This window comes from Schistocerca nitens, chromosome 11 (assembly GCF_023898315.1).
Source record: "Schistocerca nitens isolate TAMUIC-IGC-003100 chromosome 11, iqSchNite1.1, whole genome shotgun sequence".
NCBI classification, from domain to species: Eukaryota; Metazoa; Arthropoda; class Insecta; order Orthoptera; family Acrididae; genus Schistocerca; species Schistocerca nitens.
Genome location: NC_064624.1, coordinates 140,387,238 through 140,412,297, shown reverse-complemented (window position 1 = coordinate 140,412,297; position 25,060 = coordinate 140,387,238). Strand labels below are relative to the sequence as shown.

Sequence of the window (25,060 nt, the reverse complement as noted above, 5' to 3'; positions counted from 1 at the left end):
TAGGGGACTGATAACCACAGCAGTTGAGTCCCATAGTGCTCAGAGCCATTTTTTTGTTTTGCAATACAGCACTTCAGATGTCTTTCGCCAAGATCAAAAGCTTATTGAAGTTAGGGTTTAAGGTCATAGGAATTTTCCAAATTAGTTCATTTTGTTTAAGGAACTTTATGGTTAAATGCTTCGATTATCTGTAAAACAAAGGTTATATATTGTTGAATAAACAGGTAGCATAAAAAGAAAGTTATATTGGTGGGTCCTCTCTTTCACGTTTTCCTTGATTCCAGTAAGTAGCACATTTCAATAGTGAACCATCTGTACAGCAGATACATGAGGAAATTCAGTCTGAGGTTAGACCCAGTGTCCGCAGCTCGTGGTCGTGCGGTAGCGTTCTCGCTTCCCACACCCGGGTTCCCGGGTTCGATTCCCGGCAGGGACAGGGATTTTCTCTGCCTCGTGATGACTGGGTGTTGTGTGCTGTCCATAGGTTAGTTAGGTTTAAGTAGTTCTAAGTTCTAGGGGACTGATGACCATAGATGTTAAGTCCCGTAGTGCTCAGAGCCATTTGAACCATTTTTTAGACCCAGTGTTGTCTGAATATTACTTATAATGTCAGAATTTAGCCACCAACAAAATTTAATGCACTATGTGCAAATGGCTTTACATGTGAACACAAACTTATATGGCAATAATCTAGGTATTGTGAAATTTGCAGCAGTTCAAACAGCATGAACGATGCTTCTACCACGTACATTGTACTTTGTTAAAATCAAATAACGTAAAAGACTGAAGTTTATTGGTAACAAAGTATTTTTTGATTCTCTTTAGGATTTCATTAAGGATTGTTTGTAGTTACATGTACTGTGTAAATATGTATACAAAGAATGACTGCAGGTTTGCCTTTTTTTTATCCTCTTAATTTTAAAAAGAAATTGAAGTCGTTCTTTTCTTCTTTCCCCAGACTTGTTTGTTGGGCTGACAGCTTCATATGGCCTACAAAGTCACCTCATGTTAGCAAGTCTATTATCTGCTGTCTGTTGTTCTCCCTGGCGATGTCCAGTGGGGTTCTCCCTGTGTCGTCCTTGGCTTGCCTGTCAGCTCCTGCACCCAGCAGCACTCTCACCACCTCTGCGTTGCCATTCCATGCCACTCTGTGCAGCGGCGTCAGTCCTTTGTTATCTCTGGCGTTGACGTCGGCAGAAGCAGCCACAAGCACCCGCACCACAGCTGCACGACCACTCCACGCAGCCATGTGCAGCGGTGTGCTCCCGTCATTCCTCCTGGCGTGGGGGTCCGCAGAGAACGCCACCAGCAACTGCGCTACAGCGGCGTTGCCACTGCTTGCAGCAACGTGCAGAGGCGTCTGCTGTGTGATATCCCTGATGTCCACCAACGCCCCATTCCTGAGCAGGCATTTCACTATCTCTACATTTCCTCTTAATGCCGCAAAGTGCATAGGAGTCCACGTGTTCACGTCCCGAGACCCCAAGTCCGCACCAGCGGCGAGTAGCGTCTCCAGCTCGTCCACTGTTCCCTGGTCAGCCACCTCAATCAGCCTCTTCCCCTTCTCCTCTGCAGATAGTTTCCTGTACAACGAACAGAAATTCTTACATTATATCACAAACTCAACTCATGAGGTATACTATCATAGAAGTAAAATTGTGATCAGCTGTAAAACCCCATCTGTCCTGCAAAAAGTTTACAACTCTACAATACTTTCCATTCTTCACTAATTCACTGAGGAGCCAAAGAAACTGGTACACCTGCCTGATATCATGTTGGTCTCCCACCAGCATGACATGGCATCAACTCGACTAATGTCTGAAGTAGTGCTGGAGGGAATTGATGCCAAGAACCCTCCAGGACTGTTCATAAATCCATAAGACTACAAGGTCGCGAAGGTCTCTTCTGAACAGTACTTTGCAAGGCATCCCAGATATGTTCAATGACGTTCATGTCTGGGCAGTTAGGTAGCAGGCAGAAGTTGTTAAGCAACGGTGTTCCTGGACCATATGTGGGGTGTCGCATTGTCCACCTGGAATTGCCCAAGTCCATTGGAATGCACAATAGACACGAATGGATTCAGATGATCAGACAGGATGCTTACATACGTGTCACCCATCAGAGTCGTATCTAGACAAATCAGGGGTCCCATATCACTCTAACTGCACACACTCCACAGTATTACAGAGCCTCCACCAACTTGAACAGTCCCCTGCTTAGTTTGGATATAAACGACACATTCTCACATGGAAATGTATGGTTCACCGTAGCCATAGTAAGAGGTGGTAGCGGAGTTCCTAGTGTACCTGGTCTTGAAAGTTTTAATGATAGAGATGTTATTGCCTATTGTACCTATCATATGTTTGAAATTGGTAGTAAAGATTTTGGTAAATCAGCTTATGACTCAACATCTCCTCTTGTCTTGTATACTCATAGCAAAAGAAAAATTAGTCAAAATGAGTCTGTATTTATTTGGGTTAAAGGTAAAGGTGTATGTGAATATGTAAAATTTGTATCTGATTGTGCTGTATATTTCCATAAATAAAGATCTGTAGCGTCAGCCACTAACCAGACAACCAGGCAACATGTTTCCAGTCATCAACAGTCCAATGTCAGTGTTGAGGGGTTCAGGCGAGGCATAAAGCTTTGTGTCATGCAGTCATCAAGGCTACCAGAGAGAGCTTTGGTCTCCAAAAGCCCATATTTCTGATGTTTCGTTGAATGGTTCCATCGCTGACACTTGTTGATGACCCAGCACTGAAATCTGTAGTAATTTATGGAAGGGTTGCCCTTCAGTCACGGTGAATGGTTCTCTTCAGTCGTTGTTTGTCCAGTTCTTGTAGGATTTTCATCCGCCCCAGCGCTGTTGGAGATCTGATGTTTTACTGGATTACTCATGAAATGCTCATATGTGAAAATCCCCACTTCATCGCTATCTCAGAGATGCTGTGTCCCTTCGCTCATGAGCCGACTATAGCACCACGTTCAAACTCACTTAAATCTTGATAACCTGCCATTGTAGCAGCAGTAACCGACCTAACAACTGCGACAGACAGTAGTAGTCTTACATGGGTGTCGCTGACCACAGTGCCGTGTTCTGCCAGTTGACATATCTCTGTATCAGGATACGCACGGGTACACCAATTTCTTTGGCACTTCACTGTATAATAATTTTTCATCTGATGATAGCTGGCGACAAAAAGAAGCTGATGTCTAAACATAATTCAACTGTGGTGAGTAGTTTTGAAAAGTGCTACAATAGAAAGGCAATAGTATAGCTGAAATGAAATAAATGCACTACAAACAAGTTATCGAGTCAGTCCCGATTAAATCAATGAAGATTCCATTAAATGAAATGATATAAGTGCAAAGTGATCGAATAATATTAATCTAGAATGTATAGTAATGGACATTAGGTGATAGTTTAAAAATGTTGTCAGGCCTGGACTATAATCGAGATTTTCTACTAATGGGAACAGTCACCCCACAATTTTTTTTGTATAATATTGCACTTTAAGAGGTAATTAAAACAGTTCTTTACTCCTGACACATGACTGTACTTAGCATTCCTAGTCCTTAAAATATTGAATTAATGTTACTGTGGGTACTACTCATCTGAACAATGTGCTTCAATTGAATGTGCATGTAATTTGCTCTGTTGATAACAGCTTCATTTTCCATCATCCTGCTTCTGCAGATTTCTGTCTACCACACGGTGAGACAAGTAAAAGTGGTCCAAAGAACAGAGTTCCAGTAGTGGAAAGGAAACATAGTACTATCCTGACTGTTGCAAATGTTGAAAGTGACCACCATTCATCTCTTTGCATTTTTGGGCACTGGTCCATGTTGCTTAAGGCCGGATGGAGGCTGGGCTGCTGGAATTGCTGCAGTCTCATCCGAAATGATCTGCTGCAGTTCTTGGAGACTGTGAGAGTTGTTTTGATATGCCTTACACTTTAGGGCTCCCCATACAAAGCATTCGTACACCAACAGATTAGGTGACCTGGGTCGCCAGGTAGGGCTGTGAACAAACAGACCTGTGCTAGGAACTCTGTCAGACACGAAGATTTGGTAAATGTTCTGCAAGGTTGGGCCTGTTGTATAGCAAGTTGCTCCATCCTGTTAGATGTAACTGTAGGTCTTTTCCCCCTTCGTTAACGCTGCTACAAATAGTATCCACTCGTCCAGGCCACACTTATTAGCTCCACCCTATACATGGCATTACTGGCACTGCCGATGTCAGCTTAATAGAGCTCTGCACAATTTCTGTCTGATAGGAACCACGACACGTTTCATGTCATGTCAGTCCGATTTCATTTGTATGGTAAGCTTGGGTTTATTTACACTGAAGAGCCAAAGAAAATGGTATACCTGCCTAACATCGTCTAGGATCCCCACGAGCACATTGAATTGCCACTGCACAGCATGGCATGGACTCGACTAATGTCTGAAGTAGGGCTGGATGGACCTGACACCATGAATCCTGCAGTACTGTCCATAAATCCGTAAGAGTACGAAGGGATGGAAATGTCTTGTGAGCAACACGTTGCAAGGCATCACATGTATGCTCAATAATAATGTTCATGACTGGAGAGTTCGGTGCCTAGCGGAGTTGTTTAAGAGCAGAAGAGTGTTCCTGGAGCCACTGTGCAGCAATTCTGGACGTGTGGTGTGTCGCATTGTCCTGCTGGAATTGCCCAAGACCGTCGGAATGCACAGTGGACTTGTATGGATGCAGGTGATCAGAAAGGATCCCTATGTACATGTCACCTGTCAGAACCGTATCTACACGTATCAGGGGAACCATATCAGTCCAAATCCACACGCCCACAACATTACAGAGCCTCCACCAGCTTGAACAGTCCCCTGATGACATTCATTGTCCAGGGATACTTGAGTTTGTCTCCATACTGTACACGACCGGCTGCTCGATACAATTTGAAACGAGACTCGTCTGACCAGGCAACATGTTTCCAGTCATCAACAGTCGAACGTCGGTGTTGACGGTCCCCGGCGAGGTGTAAAACTTTGAATTGTACCGTCATCAAGGGTTCACAAGTGGGCCTTTGGCTCTGAAAGCCCATATGGATGGTGTTTCGTTGAATGGTTCGCACACTGAGACTTGATGGCCCAGCAGTGTCCAGTCACTCATGCGCCGACTATTATACCATGTTCAGTCTCACTTAAATCTTCATAACCTGTCATTGTAGTAGTAGTAGCTGACCTAAAATTAGTGCCAGAAACTTGTTGTCTTATACAGTCGTTCCCTACCACAGCGCCATATTCTGCCTGTTTACACATCTCTGTATTTGAATACACATGCCTATACCAGTTTCTTTGGTACCTCGTTGTATATTATTCCTTGCAAATACTATTGCTTGTCTACATAGTACCATCAAATATTATCTAGCTCGTGCCTTAGCTGGCCTATGTTGATCGAGTGTCTTTGCTAGAGGGCTCCAGCAGAATGAAACGTCATTTGGATACATTGTGGTTGTTTCGAAACCTTCCCCTGTCTGACGTGACATTAAGACCATTTGTTGTGTTCAAACGTAAATTCCAGAGAAATCTGTGTGCGCTGTAGACGTACGGAACTAAAGGCAGTCTTGAACACGTAGCAACCACACATAAGCTGGCATACCAGTGCCAGCTTTCTGCTAGCAAACGTGGTGGGTGATGGAAGAACTGCTGTCAAATAATGTATTTGCTTATTGTATATGAGTCCATGAAGCCTGTCGTTCGGAGCCTGTCGGAAACTACCGTGTCATAGTCCTTTATCACTTCCAGCGTTCGCTTCAAGTTTATGCGTCCGTTTAACTCAATCCATATTTCCCAGTTTTTAAAAGTACACAACCCCCAGCCCGTCCTCGGTTACGATAAACCTGTTCATATTTTGACTAGTTCCATAAGCGCGGTTCGTTCTATAATTAACATTCGCTCCTGTCGTTTGGACATAAGTTGTTAAAATTTGATTGATGTTTTGCGAACTCTTTTTCTTGTTGCTCAGCAAACTACTTTCGTCAACATATACCTGTCATGTCACCTTCACATTGGAAATCTGGAGTCATTTCAATGTTACGAGACGTGGTTCCAAGCCAGTTGCGTGGACTGTTGCTGGCAGTAGCCGTACCTGTTGAGCCAGGCATTTATTTTATAAAAGGTGTATTAAGCTGCCCGTTAACACTGAGTCCGTAATAGATCATAATGTTGTAGGTCATATTTGTCGCTCAGTCGTTAAATCCCGTTTTGCTCGAAGCCCTAGTGAAACGCCGGCCGGTGTGGCCGAGCGGCTCTAGGCGATACAGTCCGGAACCGCCCGACCGCTACGGTCGCAGGTTCGAATCCTCGCCTAGTTAGATTTAAGTAGTTCTAAGTTCTAGGCGACTGGCGACTTCAGCAGTTAAGTCCCATAGTGCTCAGAGCCATTTGAACCATTGAACCCTAGTGAAACAATTTCCTTAACTCAGTTATAAACATTATCAAAAGCCACGATAATTACGGCTAGTTGTGATTTTGAGATCGAAGATGGATGATAAATATACTTGTATATTCTGCTAGCAGATCTCACATACACCTAACTACAACTTAATTGATATGCAGCGACATTCTTTTTCAGATGCGGTTCTACTATGTACCAAGCATGTTTAAATTTATAATTAGGAAAGATTAGTACTATGAACTACATTCTGTTTTAGTTCTTAAGGATGAACACTGCCACCCTCACAATAAAATCTCGAGAAAATATAATTTTGGCTAAACGTTCATTATCTATACGCACAAACTTTCTCTCACTTATCTCGAATACCTGCTCAAATCTATTCAAAGGTATTCCATCAATGCTTACTGCTTTGTTGCCGTATATAATCTGTTCGCCTCACATTTTGCTTGTTTGGCGAAAATTGTAATCCGCTGTTGTTACCTTCTGTAGGAATTAGCCTGTAACGATAGCTTCCCCATGCTCTGCTTGTATCTATTCACTCATTGGTTGCTAGGACGCCTAGAGGAGTGTTGTGTAACTGCTTCCTGTATCTGGCATTGTGTTCCGTCCTCGCCCATTCATTGTTCTGTTGGCGCCTGCTTTGCCCGTTTGTTCTCCCATGAAATGTATAAAGCCGATGTCTCATGTTCCCAGACGTACCCTCCTCGATCGTAAATATTGTGTTAGTTGACTATAAGAAGCTTTCGATGGTGCTGAGGAGCAATCACGCAATATTCTTTGAAAGAATAAACCGCCTTTTGACTGCACATTATTTTATTGTTATCTAGATTTAGTCTTTTATGCCCTTTTCGAGTACATTTCTACAAGGTCCCAGACTGTTTCCATGTACTAGATGTAGCGTTTTAAAGTGTCTAAGAATGTTTAGAATTGTACTCGATAACTACATAAAAGGTGAAATATAGATAGTAAAACTAAACTTCGTCCGAACAGGCAATGAAAGCCCAACGGTACCGACCGGCCGCCGTGTCGTCCTCTCCTACAGACGTCACTGGAAGCGGATAGGGAGGGGCATCTTGACAGCTTTTAGCTCACCCATTAGTTTTGTCAGTTCACGAGACCAGAGCCGCTACAATCAAGTAGCCCTTCGGTTCGCCTCACAAGGGCTGAGTGCACCCTGCTTGCCAACAACGCTCGGCAGACCGGATGGTCACCCATCGAAGTTCTAGCCCAGCCCGACAGCGCTTAATTTCCATAATTTGACGGGAACAGGTGTTACCACTGCGGCGACGCCGTTGGCGAAATATAGATACAACGATAGATAAATACATTAATATGCAGTGAAATGACGGTTTATTATTTCGAAAAGTATATTATCGTATTTTTTTACGCAACTCTCAAAAAACTGCATTTTGCGTTACTTCGTTGTTGATACGTGCCGTTGAGGTGCGCTGAATAACCTTATGTGGTTTTCCAATGCCATTGTTTTGCCAGAATGTGGTGACTTTGTCCACATTTTCTGACCAATCGTGCAATGCTTCTTTGAAAACGCGCTCGTGTCGGAGGGATATGTTCAGCTGTCACACGCTTCTACCATGGCATCATATTCTATTTTTCCTTTCTTTTGAGTCATCATTCTTCTGATTGGTGTGATGCGGCCCACTAAGAATACCTCTCCTGTGCCAACCTCATCATCACATAGTGGCACTTGCAGCCTACAGCCTCAATTATTTGCTGGATGTATTCCAGTTTCTGTCTTCGTTTACAGTTCCTGCCTTCTGCAGCTCTCTCTGGTACCATGGAAGTCATCCTGTGGTGTCTTAATGGATGTCCTGTCATTCTGTCCCTTTTTTGTGTTAGTAGGTAGATTTGAGTCCGACAAGCGCAGTTATATGTATGCACAGATTCACGTAAATTGCGGACTGGTGGTTTGTGCACCTTGAGGTGGCGTCTGATTACATCGCAGATGTGTTTTATCTGATCTAATTAAGGGAATTTGGTAGCCAAGACATCAGTGGCAGTTCGCTGTGATGCTCTTCACAACACTATACAACGATTCTTGCCTTCTCACACAGGCTGTTACCCTGCCGGAAGATGCCATCGAGCCAACGCGACGCACGTCAAGAATGAAGAGGTGCAGCTGGTCCACCATAAGGTTCACTTAGTCCACAGGCGTCACGGTGCCACAGACTACTACCACCACATAAAGCGGCAGTTGTCAATCCTGTGTCCGTCGCACAGTGCATGTTTCGAGCAGCCATTCAGCACACCTGGACACGACCACCGGCTGGTGAGACAAGAAAACTGATTCATCTGACCAGCGACAGGTTTCCCTCGATCACGGGTCCAGTGTCAATGATCTGATGAGCACTACAATCATAGTTAATGATAGCAGTGCGTCACCATGGTACCTCACAAGGGTGACCAACTATGATCTCCCATGTTCGGTAACGTGTACTAAACAATGGCCTCCAAACAACTTCTGCCTGCAACAGAGCTATAGTCTGTTGTCAGACTTGCCACAGACCGCAGCCTATCCTTCTTTAGAGACTGGGCAAGCCACCAACCTCCACGTTCTACGACAAGGTGCAGACTAACACTGTATCACCTACTCGTGTTTTCACCATCCTTCAACTAGTTTCTACAGATGCTGACCACAGTAGCAGTTACCGGAATAATCTTTTTCAGGCGTTGGGTCATCACAAACTGCCCTTTGTCAAAGTCGCTTAATTCAATCGATTTCCCCTTTTGCAGCATGCAGTGTTGCTTGAATAATTCCCCATTCGCCTCAGCTCCACTAACATACTTCCTTTGCCACGTGACGTGCATGCAACGGCACCAATAAGAATTCAGTATCTGTAAGCGTAGGCTTCCGCGGCCGTTGTCTTCTTCAATAAAATTCTTCAGGGTATCAGACCGCATCGTCATGATTTAAAATGCGCCAACGTTTCGGCCAGCGTTGCAGCTAGCCTTCATCAGGGCCTTACGTTAACTGCTAAATGAACACACTTGGTTCCTTAAATAGCTGCACGAGAAAACCGTGTCGTTACTTGATTGGCTGTAAAAGGAGGAGGAGGAGCGGTGAAAGGTATGCTTTATTGGTGTTTCCTTTATTGTCTGTCATTGGCTGAAATAGCTGTTTTCTATTGGTCTTTATATTAATCCACCCCATTGGAGGAGACGGACGAATAGCGAACAGGTTATGGCTGTGACGTCACACTGTTTCCATGCTGTCCAGAAGCCGGCTGCGGCGTGCCATTGCTTTGACGAGTGCGGGAAACCAATAATTTTTCAAGAAGCCCGCGTCCTGGCGAAACAGCCTCTCACTTTCAAAAGGAAGATTAGAGAGGCGATAGAAATAGCCAAAAGACTCGCCAACATGAATAGAGAGGACGGGTACAAGCTTCCGAGGTCTTGGCTGCCTGCAATAGCAGGGCTACGGAGCGGCGGCAGAGCCGTGGCGCCCCATGCAGACACGCGGAAAGCCGCAGCAGTGGTCGCGAGCACACGATATTAGGCAGCTGTACAAATTTCTTTGGCTCTTCAGTGTATAATGAACTGTAAGAACTGTGCATGTGCATCGTTATTCTGATTGGTTCCATAACCACATACTCTCTCCACACACATTCTGCCGTCGTAACTGGTTTTCTTGTTCTCTTTACCAAAACGTTTTTCGTTCCCTTTTCCAAGTTCAATCCATTTTTGGCTATGAGTTTTCTTTTTTTTCCTCACTTTTTCTGTTTATGGCCACCAATAGTCGTTACTTCCTGCAAGTTTTCTTCACTCTTTACATTGGTGTTTCCGTGGTGTAACGATCTCCGTTTTCGATGTCTTGTTTCCAGTTTCAATCTAATTTCTTTCCAAATCGCCTTTCTGTCCTATTATCTAATTACAAGCTACAAATTTCGATATTAGTAGCTCCTACAAAATTTAAGTCCTTTCCTGGACACCATGTACACTCTCTTTCACATTATTGACCGTATTTTGGGGTATTCATGTTGCTATGTCATCTTACATTGAGAGGCTTCTGGCTCTTTTATAAATTATTCCTCCCTGCCTTCTATCTGTTTAACCTCTTCCCCAATACTTCCTTCATGTTGATTATTTATATGCGCCAGATTTAGAAAATATATCTCTGACAATAATCTGTACACATAATAGAAATAGATGTATATACATATGTTTCTATTTATTTTTGTATGTATGTATGTGCCTTCAATAGCTCCTAATCCATTGTACCGATTTCAACCAAACGTGTTACACCCTTCATCCACTCCCCAGAAAAAAGTCACTATTGAATTAAGAAACACCAGTCTGACAGCCGACCGGAGTGGCCGACCGGTTCTAGGCGCTAGAGTCTGGAACCGCGCGACTGATACGGTCGCAGGTTCGAATTCTGCCTCGGGCATCGATGTGTGTGATGTCCTTAGGTTAGTTAGGTTTAAGTAGTTCTAAGTTCTAGGAGACTGATGACCTCAGAAGTTAAGTCCCATAGTCCTCAGAGCCATTTGAACCATTTTTTGAACCAGTCTGTCAATGTTGGGAGTTGGGCTGAAAAAAGTGTAACCAACGATGTGCTAATACCCAGACTATACTCACCCTGTATGTGAGAATGAGAGCACCTAGTGATTTGCTACGAACTTTACATATAATTTCAAATATTGGTGAAACTTTCCCTCGCTGGTAGCCTTCACAAATTGATGAAATAAAGAAGTTTTTCTCTGTTAATGATGTAAAATTGCTGCAGCAGGCATGACGAATTTATTAATTATTTCTCTCCTACAACATGTATTGGCGCCACATTTTGCAGGCAGTATTACATATACCACTGAGTGCACCTATAAAATTACACTCCTGGAAATGGAAAAAAGAACACATTGACACCGGTGTGTCAGACCCACCATACTTGCTCCGGACACTGCGAGAGGGCTGTACAAGCAATGATCACACGCACGGCACAGCGGACACACCAGGAACCGCGGTGTTGGCCGTCGAATGGCGCTAGCTGCGCAGCATTTGTGCACCGCCGCCGTCAGTGTCAGCCAGTTTGCCGTGGCATACGGAGCTCCATCGCAGTCTTTAACACTGGTAGCATGCCGCGACAGCGTGGACGTGAACCGTATGTGCAGTTGACGGACTTTGAGCGAGGGCGTATAGTGGGCATGCGGGAGGCCAGGTGGACGTACCGCCGAATTGCTCAACACGTGGGGCGTGAGGTCTCCACAGTACATCGATGTTGTCGCCAGTGGTCGGCGGAAGGTGCACGTGCCCGTCGACCTGGGACCGGACCGCAGCGACGCACGGATGCACGCCAAGACCGTAGGATCCTACGCAGTGCCGTAGGGGACCGCACCGCCACTTCCCAGCAAATTAGGGACACTGTTGCTCCTGGGGTATCGGCGAGGACCATTCGCAACCGTCTCCATGAAGCTGGGCTACGGTCCCGCACACCGTTAGGCCGTCTTCCGCTCACGCCCCAACATCGTGCAGCCCGCCTCCAGTGGTGTCGCGACAGGCGTGAATGGAGGGACGAATGGAGACGTGTCGTCTTCAGCGATGAGAGTCGCTTCTGCCTTGGTGCCAATGATGGTCGTATGCGTGTTTGGCGCCGTGCAGGTGGGCGCCACAATCAGGACTGCATACGACCGAGGCACACAGGGCCAACACCCGGCATCATGGTGTGGGGAGTGATCTCCTACACTGGCCGTACACCACTGGTGATCGTCGAGGGGACACTGAATAGTGCACGGTACATCCAAACCGTCATCGAACCCATCGTTCTACCATTCCTAGACCGGCAAGGGAACTTGCTGTTCCAACAGGACAATGCACGTCCGCATGTATCCCGTGCCACCCAACGTGCTCTAGAAGGTGTAAGTCAACTACCCTGGCCAGCAAGATCTCCGGATCTGTCCCCCATTGAGCATGTTTGGGACTGGATGAAGCGTCGTCTCACACGGTCTGCACGTCCAGCACGAACGCTGGTCCAACTGAGGCGCCAGGTGGAAATGGCATGGCAAGCCGTTCCACAGGACTACATACAGCATCTCTACGATCGTCTCCATGGGAGAATAGCAGCCTGCATTGCTGCGAAAGGTGTGCATGCTCTGTTGCCTGTGTCTATGTGCCTGTGGTTCTGTCAGTGTGATCATGTGATGTATCTGACCCCAGGAATGTGTCAATAAAGTTTCCCCTTCCTGGGACAATGAATTCACGGTGTTCTTATTTCAATTTCCAGGAGTGTATATTATTGTACAACACATTGTCCAGGACATACGATTCCGTAAAGATGGAACTGCGTGAAAACAAAAATTCAGGGCGAAGTTTGGTCCAGATATTAATGCAATATGTGGACAAATATTGGGAAATATACTAAATGTATATGAAATGTACATGACATGTGCATACTCTGGCCAAAGCCGTGAGAAGAAAGCTCCTCCTAAACCACTAGATCGATTATCAACCAAATTTGGTACAATCATTAGCTACTGTCTAGACAGAAAAACTGATATGGTTAGAAGCACTAGTCAGTTACGAGGTGGATGTGGAAACTTGGTGCAGGAGAGAGAGGGTGGAGAAGGAGATGGACAGAGAGAGGGGAAGGGTGAAATAGATACACATAGCAGAGAGGAGGAGATGAACAGGAGAATGGGAAGCAAAAAAGGACTGAGAATGTGAAGAGGATGAGCAGAGACAGGAGAGAGGAGGAGAAGTGGGGAGGTAGAGATGGACAGAGTGAAGGGTGGGGAGCAGTGGGGAGAAGGGCCTGAGGAGATGGACAGAGAGTGGGTCGAAGAGGATACATACAGAGTGTGGGTGGAGCAGCTGATGGACGTCCGCGGCCCGTGGTCTTGCAGTAGCATTCTCGCTTCCCACGGATGGGGTCCCGGGTTCGATTCCCGGTGGGGTCAGGGATTTTCTCTGCCTCGAGATGACTGGGTGTTGTGTGTCTTTCATCATCATTTCATCCTCATTCACTCGCAAGTAGCTGTAGTGGCGTTAAACAACTTGTGGAGCGGCGGCCGAACCGCCCCGCGAGGCTGATGGACAGGACGAAGTCAGTAGGTGATAGATCGAGAGTGGGGGAGAATGATGCGGAGAGAGTGTGAAGGAGGAGAAAGACTTACGGAACACTGGAACAGATACATATCTGAGCAATGCCGGGTACACAGCTAGTATTTTGGGATAAAATATTATAAAGTATCACAACATACAGGTAGTATATGATTAATATAATTTCAATGTAAGTGGTCTGTGTCTTCCATGATTATCACACATGGTGTGTGAGGTTCTGTTGTCTGTCTACACTGCATAAGGCTTTTAAATGTACCTAAGATCAAAAGGCCATGCACATCTGAGCTTTAACATCCTAGGTGATCACATCCTGTAATTCTTGAACCAGTGTCATGAAATACGTTTTCTTGTCTTAAGATTGCTTACACAATTATGAACGTTAAAATACTTGTTTAATTCCAATGTTTCCCCTTGAACAGGTGCAGAGAATCCTGTATTATGAAACAGCTTCTCTTATTCTGCTCTCTTCAATTTCAGAAGATATGTTGAACGCTCTCACAGTTGCCAAGTTGTAGCGAGTGCGTATTATTCAGGTGACAATTGTATTGCTTTTGACTTTGAAATGAACTGTTTGACTCAGGCATCCTGGCCGAAAAAGTTCGCAAGCCCGCCAGAACGCAAGGACATAGACGATAGCCACTAGATGGCGCACCTAATATTTGCGGGCGCTGCTGTCGCCGCCTCAGCGCTGGGTGTGGCCACGCTCCACTCGCCAGCCAATCGGCGCTTCTAGCCGCGTCATAAAGCTTACACGGCAGGGGACTGCACCTCATTCATTTTCCGGCAGCGCTGTCGTTCGTTCATTATACTGAGCGTTGATTGGTTCAGGACATTGCTACGTCTAAGGCTCCTGATATGGTTCACACTCCATATTTGTCGTTCTGTTGTACAGTCTTGTTGATCGTCCATCGCTGTTTTTGGTTTTCGTGGTTTACGGCGGGTCATCGTCTGCGGCCTTGGCCAGTCAGCCAGCGTCCCTTGGCCATGGAACTATTCCAGTTAAAATAACTGGAGTCGAGCAAACAGGTTAACAGTGTCTTATGGATGGGAAACTCGTGCAACTCAGGGACAAAAACAGCAACAGCTGTTCCTGCAGCAGCAACTGCAAATGCCATTCCAACAGCAGTTGCAGCAACAAGCCGACTTGCTACCTCAGGAAATTCACCTTTTGTCAACATACTTGAAGGCGTAGGGCTTGAAACCCATTCAAGCTGTGTTCGCCTCCCAGGAAGAGTCTTGGCCCCGTCTCCCCCCGCCCCCCCCCCACCCCCCTGTTTCCGCCCTTTAACGACATTAAGAAAGATTGAGACTCGTATTTTCAGTACGTGAAACAGCATTTCGGTGCTTTTATGATGACGTTCTCCAACGTCCTTCCTTTCTTGGACATTTTACTTACTAAAGAAATTAGTTCCCCTCCGAAATCCGGTTGACCTCACATTCGTGGAGATGAGTTCATAGCCATCGAACTATTGTTTGCAACGATTTCAGTAGTCCCTTCACACCTTGAGTTTCAGCAGTACCACAAGCAAGCAGGCCAGTCATATTTCTCATGGGTGCTGGATTTGCAAGTGCTGAGTGGACATTGTGATTTCACGTGCCCAAACCCGCATTGCAAAACCTCACATGTGTATATTTTGATTCGAGACATGGTGACCCAATTAGTCCCAAACATAGATGTATGCACTGAAGCTGTCAAACTGAACAATCCTTCCTTGGACGACATTCTCAAAATTTCCCACTCTTGAACACCGTCCCTGGTCACAATACATCGGCATTATGGGATCTCCCATCTTTTTCTGGTTATTTCACGATGCACCTATGTTCTGACTGTCCAGATCGCTGGTACCGCTGCACTCATGGTGGAAAGGATGGGCATCTCCTAACTGCCTCCCATCAACCATCAGGACAGTTGAACTCCACTCCACACTTTTGTAAGTGTATCGTGCAAATACTCTAGGCCATCATTCACCAGGGCAGTCCTTCTGCCACCGACTTGTTAACTGACCCCATGCTTATACATCACGACATTTGTTTCTGAGTAGATATAGGAGCGATTGTTTCTGTAGCGAACTGCTCAACCTACGATCATCTGGGTTATTCGGCATTGGTCCCACACTCCCATGAGTTGGCTGCATATCGTGATGGCTCCATTCCCCATATACAGTAGATCAATTCACAACTAGGACATTATAAAAGAAGGATACACAGCTAATAACACTGTTTGCTGTCAATAGTCATTCGTTTGGCAACATTTTCATGGTAGATACCTTATTGCTGTTTGGGTTTTCCATCACATATGAAGTTCAGGTCGTCTTGGACATTGTTCTCCTTGAGGAACCTGAGGGCCTTTGTGCCTCTCTCACATTCCTCTCCGTACCTCGCCTGGGGTGTGCCACCAGTTTCAAGGCACATTATTCTCTAAGTCCAGACGCAATGCCTCGTTTCTACTGGGCACATCTGCTTTTAGTATTGCTACAGATGGCGGTTACGCACGAACTCGATCGCCTTCACGAAGTTGGAGTAATTCTAGTGCTTCCGCCATACCCCTGTTAGCGGTTAAGAAATCAAATGGCTCTCTCTGGGTCTGAGGAGGTACCTGTGGAAACCTACCCTGTACCACGTCCAGAGGACCTCCCCAAGGAGCTTTCCACTGGTGAATAGTTTTCAAGAATGCTTTGCTGATGCTTATTCACAGATCCCACTGGATGAGGAACTCTAATGCATAATGGTCAGTGCACCCATTGACTTGTAAAAACACATTTGGCCTTTGGGACCTTTTCTAGTCTGGAAACCTTCCACAGATACCTGTAATATTTCGCTATGTCCATTCCCACTTTTACTAATTGCCTAGATGACTTAAAATTTACAGGTGCTACATGCCAAGACCATCTGTGCAACCTCTGGACCATCTTTTCTATGTTGTGAGTTGCAGGGCTGAAGTCCTGCCTACAAAAATGCCAATTTTTTCTGCAGCATGTGGAATACCCTGGACACTTGATCAGTAAAGATGTGATTCTGACCAAGGACCACAATATTTTGGCTGTTGACTCTCTCCCACATCCCCAAAACCTACAGGAGCTGTGTAAGATCTTTGTATAAGATGAATTACTATTCTTAGCTTCTCAGTGATGTAGCTCAAATTATGCACTTACTCAACCAGCTGCAGAAAAGGAGCTTTCCATTTCGGTGGTCAGCCGCCTATGAGCTCGCTTTCACCCAGCTGAAGCACATGCTGCACTTGGCACCCTGACTTATGATATTTTCCTTTTAAGTCCCATAGTTTTGGTTGCTGACACTTCCCTGTATGGTACGGGTGCACTGCTAGTGCACTGTAACGATGGTGGTACTGAGCAGCCCATCGTATATGCATTGAAGATACTGGTGCCAGCTCAAAGAAACTACTTACAGACCCATAAAGTGACTTACGCCATTAAGAAATTCGATGTTTACATCCTTAGAACTAAGATTATCCACTAGGGACCTCAAGCCTTTGAAAGCACTCTTTAGGCCACACTTTTGGTTTCCAGAGTGGACAGCTCAAACACTCCAGTGTTGTGTTGTTTTTAGTCTTATAATTACACCATGAAGTACTAGTCTATCATGCAACACGCAAATGCGACTGTACTCTCTCTTTGACCCTCAGGACCACACCCAGCATTTGATGAACAGGACACTTCCTGTTTCCACACTGACGTAGAACATGGAAGCAACTTGGATAGGTTTCCCATTACTGCTACTCACATTGTCACATGTAAACACTGTGACACTATCGTACAGGGTATCACACACCATATGCTACATGTGGCCCACTTATTTTGCCAAATTTGCTGATTCAGAACTCTGGGCTTGGGGTCGCCTTTTCCAAAAAATTGTTCAAATTGCTCTGAGAACTATTGGACTTAACTTCTAAGGTCATCAGTCCCCTAGAACTTAGAACTACTTAAACCTAACTAACCTAAGGACATCACACACATCCATGCCCGAGGCAGGATTCGAACCTGCGACCGTAGCGGTCGTGCGGTTCCAGACTGTAGCGCCTAGAACCGCTCAGCCACTCCAGCCGGCGACTTTTCCAAATTTTTCTGTTGTCTCTGATGTTCTCCTGCTGGATACAGAAGCAGATGTCCATTGTGTTGTCACTGCAGCAACACCCACAATCTTCCTCAGCCCCTATAGGACTTCCACCATGCATGACTGCAGCCCAGCAGAGCTCCTCCATGGGCAACAGTCATATGCTCTCATCCATCTCCTGGCACCACAGGTCTGAGTCTTTGGACAATTCCCCTGAAGTTCAATGATCTACTTATGTTCCTATGGATCAAAATGGCCTATTGTCTTTGGTAGTGGTTGACAGTCTTCATGGTTTGCAGTGTCAAAGCTCAAAGCAGCTTTGCTCCACCTACTTTGTGCTTCTATCGATGAGTCATTCAGAGTTGGAGTGCTTGCCCTTGGAAACTCCTCAGCCACACAGGTACAATTTGCACTCCAGCACAATGTCGGCATTTCCTGTGGATGGAGGTTTGGAGGCTGGACCTCACTGCAGCATCCATTTGTGTACCACACCGCCATTCCCCAGCGCATTGCCCAACTTCCTTCTCCCTGTAGGCAGGCTCCTCTGGTGGGAAACCAATAACCAACTGAGACACCAGTTCACCTTCATGGGAGGGGGGGGGGGGGATGTTGTACCTGGTATCCTGGTGTGACAGTCTGCAAAATGGATGAACCCCTGCCGACAGCCGCTAGGGGGCGCTCCTTTTAGCGAGCACAGCTGTCGCGGCCTGTTCACTAGACGCAGGACCCACCACTTGGTCTGTAAAGCTCGCTGCATAGGATCCTGGATATAAGTGTTCTGATCGCGCTCTCGTTTATTCATTATCCTTCGAGTTATTTGGTTCTTGATATTGCTACATCTCAAGCAGCCGATCTGGTTTATGCCCTGAACTTGTCGTTCTGTTGTGTAGTCTTGTTGTTCGTCCATCGCTGTTGTTGTCTTTTATTGTTTTTGGCGTCTCACTGTTGACGTCCTCTGCTAGTCGACCAATGTCATTGGCCATACCACAATTCCGGTTACAATATGGACAATGAATTCAGGCTGTGGCCGTCATTTCATTGCTTCTAGTCACCGATTACAAAAAGAGAATTTAACTTTAATATTGCTTCATGGTAAATAAAAAAAAATCGCTACTCAACGAATTCTTTCACACTAATTTAAGAAGCTGTTCTCCTCAATTCCATTCCTCCAGTGCTGCTCTTCCCATACTCCCTGTGGAAGAAGCTCCAAGTATCAAGTTCGGAATAAATGTAGAAATGTAAGTCATGATGGGAACTTGAGCTAGGCCTGGTCGTATGCTGAGATTGCCTACGTGTTAAGGCGACTGTTTGTGACCAGCATGAAATTCGCGTTCGAGTCCCAGTTGGCACAAGGTTTCAAAAGTCACAACATGTGGAAGACCCCAGAAATGTCTTTGAAGAGAATATACAAAATTTTCATGAAATTTAAACATGCACACACACACATAACCCACAACATACCATATCCTTATACTATTATTACATATCATGTCGTTTTTATTTTCCTGCTTACTGTTCCCTTATTTCATTTTTAAGACCACCACAAACTTAAATTGCACTTATTTATTCAATTGAAATGTACACTAAGTGATCAAAAGTATCCGGACATCTGACTGAAAATGACTTACAAGTTCATTAGGTTCGTTAGGCCCTCCATTGGTAATGATGGAATTCAATATCGTATTGGCCCACCCTTAAATGACAGCTTCCACTCTCGCAGCCATACATTCAATCAGGTGGTAGAAGATTTCTTGAGGGATGCCAGTCCATTCTTCACGGAGTGCTGCACTGAGGAGAGGTATGGATGTCGCTCGGTGAGGCCTGGCACGAAGTCAGCCCTCCAAAACATCCCAAAGGTGTTCTATAGGATTCAGGTCAGGACTCTGCGCAGGCCAGTCCATTACAGGGATTTTACGGTCGTACAACCAATCCGCCACAGGCAGTGCATTATGAACAGATGCCAGATCGTTTTGAAAGATGCAATCGCCATCCCCTAATTGCTCTTCACAGGAGGAAGCAAGAAGGTGGTTACAACATCAATGTAGGCCTGTGTTATGATAGTGTCACACAAAACAACAAGGTGTGCAAGCCCCCTTCATAAAAAGCACGACCACACCATAACACTACCGCCTCCGAATTTTACTGTTGGCACTACACACGAGGCACACGACGTTCACCGGACATTCGTCATACCCACACCCTGCCATTGGATCATCACATTGTGTACTGTGATTCGTCACTGCAACCAAGGTTTTCTCCTGTTGAATCGTCCAGTGTTTATGCTTATGAGCAACCTTTCGACCATGAAAACCAATTTTTCTCGCCTCCCACGTGTCATTGAACTTGCAGTGGATCCTGATACAGTTTGGAATTTCTTTGTGATGGCCTATTACATATTACGAACCTCTTCAACTGTTGGCAGCCTTTGTCAGTCAACAGACGAGGTCGGCCTGTATGCTTTTGTGCTGTACGTGTCCCTTCATGTTTCCAATTCACTATCACATCAGAAACAGTGGACATAGGGATGTTTAGGAGTGGGGAAATCTCGCGTACATACGAAGGACACAAGTGACGCCCAATCACCCGACCACATTCAAAGTCTGTGAATTCCACAGAGCACGCCATTCTGCTCTCTCACGATGTGTAATGAGCACTGAAGTAGCTGATATGGAGTACCTAGCAGTAGGTGCCAGCACAAGGTCCCTAATATGAAAAACGTGGAAGCTGAGTTGCAGATAGGCACAACAAACAGATTTTCACACTTAAATCTTTCGGCCAATGGTCTTTCTCAACAACAAACACACATATACACACACACACATTTACGCAAATGCAACTCTCACACACGACTGCAGTATCAGCATCTCCGCTATATGGTGAGTAGCTAGTTTCCTTCTCATAATACAGGGTGATTCAAAAAGAATACCACAACTTTAAAAATGTGTATTTAATGAAAGAAACATAATATAACCTTCTGTTATACATCATTACAAAGAGTATTTAAAAAGGTTTTTATTCACTCAAAAACAAGTTCAGAGATGTTCGATATGGCCCCCTCCAGACATTCGAGCAATATCAACCCGATACTCCAACTCGTTCCACACTCTCTGTAGCATATCAGGCATAACAGTTTGGATAGCTGCTGTTATTTCTCGTTTCAAATCATCAATGGTGGCTGGGAGAGGTGGCCGAAACACCATATCCTTAACATACCCCCATAAGAAAAAATCGCAGGGGGTAAGATCAGGGCTTCTTGGAGGCCAGTGATGAAGTGCTCTGTCACGGGCTGCCTGGCGGCCGATCCATCGCCTCGGGTAGTTGACGTTCAGGTAGTTACGGACAGATAAGTGCCAATGTGGTGGTGCTCCATCCTGCTGAAATATGAATTGTTGTGCTTCTTGTTCGAGCTGAGGGAACAGCCAATTCTCTAACATCTCCTGATACTGTAGTCCAGTTACAGTAGCACCTTCGAAGAAAAAGGGACCAAAAACTTTGTTGGCTGAAATGGCACAGAAAACGTTCACCTTAGGCGAGTCACATTCATACTGAGGACTCTCCATACAGCTGATTGTGGAATTTGCAGCTCTCTGCTAGCTCTGCGAGTCGATTTTCCTGGGCTGCGAAAAAATGCTTGCTGGATGCGTGCTACATTTTCATCACTCGTTCTCGGCCGTCCAGAACTTTTCCCTTTGCACAAACACCCATTCTCTGTAAACTGTTTATACCAACATTTAATACACCACCTATCAGGAGGTTTAACACCATACTTCGTTCAAAATGCACGCTGAACAACTGTCGTCGATTCACTTCTGCCGTACTCAATAACACAAAAAGCTTTCTGTTGAGCGGTCACCATCTTAGCATCAACTGACGCTGACGCCTAGTCAACAGCGCCTCAAGCGAACAAATGTTCAACTAAATGAAACTTTATAGCTCCCTTAATTCACCGACAGATAGTGCTTAGCTCTGCCTTTTGTCGTTGCAGAGTTTTAAATTCCTAAAGTTGTGGTATTCTTTTTGAATCACCCTGTATTGTTACATTCCATCCTGGACTTTCCATTGTTTGATTTAATATGAGTGTATATACTGTGGACATCACATGCATCAATACTCCTATTTACACACATTTCCCATAGGATTAATTAGCAGGATAGCAAACCATCCCCCTTGAAGCTTTAGGGGTTAGAATTGGCCTGCAGTATTTCTGCCTGTCATAAGAGGCGAGTAAAAGGAGTCTCCAACGTTTCAGCCTTTATGTGTTGGTCCCCTCTCGGGCTTAACCTCCATTTTTTCCAAATTTCTGTTGCTAGTGCATGCGATTTGGGGAAGGACGCCTTACATGGTGTTTCTAGTTTGTTCATCATGCATGGTACTTATTGTCGTGCAGCGGGCTTTGCACCCAACGTCTTCTGGGTTGCCTCCTTCTTTCCTCCTGCGCAGTCCCATCTTTAGCACCCACGACAATTCTGCACCATTTTGACACCAAAAACCCAGTACGATAGCCAGTCTATTGTGGTGGGGTCATCATGTACCCTCTTGGTGGTAGCCCCCTGACAACATGGGGATCGCACTACTGATGCCTGAGCTGAGACCTCTGCATGTACGCAAATGAGTAGGTGCCCTTCCTTCTGGGGCACCAGGACTCCCGGCAATGGACATCCCGCCAGGTGGCCCTTGCTGAGGCTGGCTCACACCTGCGGGAAGAGCCCCTTGTCGGAGGGAGTGGCATCAGGGCGGCTGACCCACATTAAAACGGGTTAAATCGAATAACGCTGGTGGTCGCTCGGCCCCAGCAAAGTGTGTCAATAATGATTTCGATGCTGCGACCTATGATTCCCGCTTGTTCTCCTCCCTGGCTACACCCTGGGAGGACTGTAGGGCGACCAGGTCTCGAGAGCCATATTCACCTCGGTACTTGGTTTGCAGCAGGACTGATGGAGAGACCTTTCAGGCAACGAAGGCCCAGTTTTTTGTAGACAACTTTGAAGACAGGTTTGGGGAAGTGGTGGCTTTGTCAGCTTCTCATTGCCATCTTTTTTGACATGCAGAAGGCGTACGATACGACTTGGCGACATCACATCAATCTTCATGGGTGGGGTCTTAGGGGCCCACTCCCAATTTTTATTCAAAATTTTCTGTCGCTTCGATCTTTCTGCGTGCAAGTTGCGGCCTCCCATAGTTCCTCCTCAGTCCAGAAGAATGGGGTCCGGCAGGGATCCGTCTTGAGTGTCTCCCTCTTTTTAATTGAAATCAATGGGCTCGCTGCAGAGGTGGGCACGTCTGTATCAGTTTCCTTGTATGCTGACGACTTCTGCCTATACTATAGCTCCACTGGCATTGCATTTGCTGAACGGCAGCTGCAGGGTGCTATCTGCAAGGCGCAGTCGTGGGCTGTAGCACACGGCTTCCAGTTTTCGGCTGCCAAAACCTGCGTTATGCATTTCTGATGACGTCACAGTGTTGACCCTAACCTGATAGCTTTATCTTTACGGCGAACCTCTTGCTGTGGCGGAGACGCATTGGCTTTTGGGATTGCTTTTTGATACCCGGTTGACTCAGCTCCCTCATGTTCAGCAGCTTCAACAAACCTGCTGAAGGCATCTTAAAGCTCTTCGTTGCTTGAGTCACACAAGGTGGGATGCCGATCAGTCTACCCTTCTACGACTGTATCAGGCGTTGATTCAGTCCCGTCTAGATTATGGGAGCCCGGCTTATGGTTCGGCATCGCCTTCGGCATTGCAGTTGCTTGACCCCAGCCTTCACTGCAGGATCCGATTCTCAACTGGAGCTTTTTGCACAAGTCCTGTCAACAGTATACTTGTAGAAGTTGGTGTCCCACCATTTCGGGTCTGGCACCTATGACTTCTCTTATGCTGCACATGTTTGTAGCTTGCCTGTGCATCACAATTACCATCTCCTGTTCCCCAACTCAGTCGTTCATCTTCCAGAACGGTGACCCCGATCAGGGTGTACGATCGCAGTTCTCATCTGGGCTCTTCTCTCTGGGCATGAGTTTTTATCACCTGTTTTCCAGGCCCATATACGTCTACTCCCGTGGGATGTGCCCCACCCATGCTTTTCGCTCGATTTGGCACAGGTCCCGAAGGACTCGGTTCCTCCTGAGGCTGTCTGCCGCCGCTTTCATTCCATCCTTGCCTCGTTTCAAGGCTCTGACGTAGTCTATATCGACGGTTCAGTAGTTGCTGGTCGTGTTGGTTTTACTCTAGGAGATCATTCTGAACAAGGCTCATTCCCAGCTGGCTCCAGTGTTTTCACTGCCGAGATGGTAGCCATCTCTTGCTCAGGTGAGTTCTTCATTATCTGTAGTGACTCCCTGAGTGTTTTCCTCGATCTCGTTTGGTGATGGCTATCCAAAAGCAACTCCATACTCTTGCCCATTGCAGCTGCTCCATGATCTTTGTGTGGACCTCGGGTCATGTTGGCATCCCGGGAAATGAATGTGTGGACACACTGGCCAAACAGGCTGTCAGAGCACTGGCCCTGGAGATCAGCCTTTTGGAATGTGATCTCCAGTCAGTTTTGTGGCAGAAGGTACTTGGTACCTGAGGTGATAAATGGCACACACTGCCTTCACCCAACAAACTTCGGGTCGTCAAGGAGACTACCAGTGTGTGGCGCTCCTCCTTGTGGGCCTCGAAAGGACTCCATTGTCCTCTGCCAGGTACGCATTGGCGACACCTGGCTGATGCACGGATATTTATTGCGCCATGAGGACCCACCTCTCCCATATTGTTGGACTGTCCGCTTTTACCTCCGCTCATGCAGACGTTTGCGCTGCCTGATACGCTCCCTGCACTTTTATCGATGCTGCAATGGCAGGCTTAGTTTTGAATTCATGCAGAGGGCTTTTATCGCTCGATCTAAGGGTTTGTCTCTTTTTTGTGTTGGGTCTGGTCTTTGGATTGGGGTTTTTAGTGTGTTTCTTGGTAGTTGGCTTTCCTTTTTTGTTTTCATCGTTGGCCAACAACTGTCCCACTCTGTGTGCTTTTAATTCCTTTTGACTGGTCTTTGTCTTTCTTGTTCTGTGTCGTCCCTTGTCATCTCTGTTGCTTGTTTTTTATTCTTTGTAGGTTTTTTATGGTCATGCAACAAGGGACCAATGGCCTTTGTAGTCTGCTCCCTTCAACCTCCACAAACCAGCCAACCAACAAAGCACCATTGACACCAGGAATAGTATTCAAACACCAGGAAGTTTACAATATTTGGAAAAGAATTTTATTTTATATCGCCTTTCCCATATAACTGCAATACTTGAGTTCCGAACCGAATACAGTTCTCACTGCGAACCTAATGAAGGTTGTAGAGACTCGCTTTGTTTCAGTCCCAGTCAAATGTCATAATACGAGGGTGAGTGAAATGAAAACCTTAAATTTGTAATAACAAATCGAAATTTCGTGCGGTTATCCTGTAAGTTGGTAAGCATGCTACAAACAGCGTGTAGAATGGTCTGTAGGTGGC

General features: G+C 45.9%; 1 protein-coding gene across 3 annotated transcripts in view; it reads right to left on the bottom strand.

Moving 5' to 3' along the window:
- Positions 1 to 225: 225 nt before the first annotated feature.
- Positions 226 to 25,060, bottom strand: part of LOC126212916 (ankyrin repeat and protein kinase domain-containing protein 1-like) — a 146,801-nt gene continuing 121,966 nt past the window's right edge. For all 3 annotated transcript variants that reach the window (XM_049940425.1, XM_049940427.1, XM_049940426.1), the window contains one exon: positions 226 to 1,583. In XM_049940425.1, the coding sequence (XP_049796382.1) occupies positions 1,004 to 1,583 (580 nt within the window). In that variant the 3' untranslated portion in view covers positions 226 to 1,003. The remainder of the gene's footprint in view (positions 1,584 to 25,060) is intronic.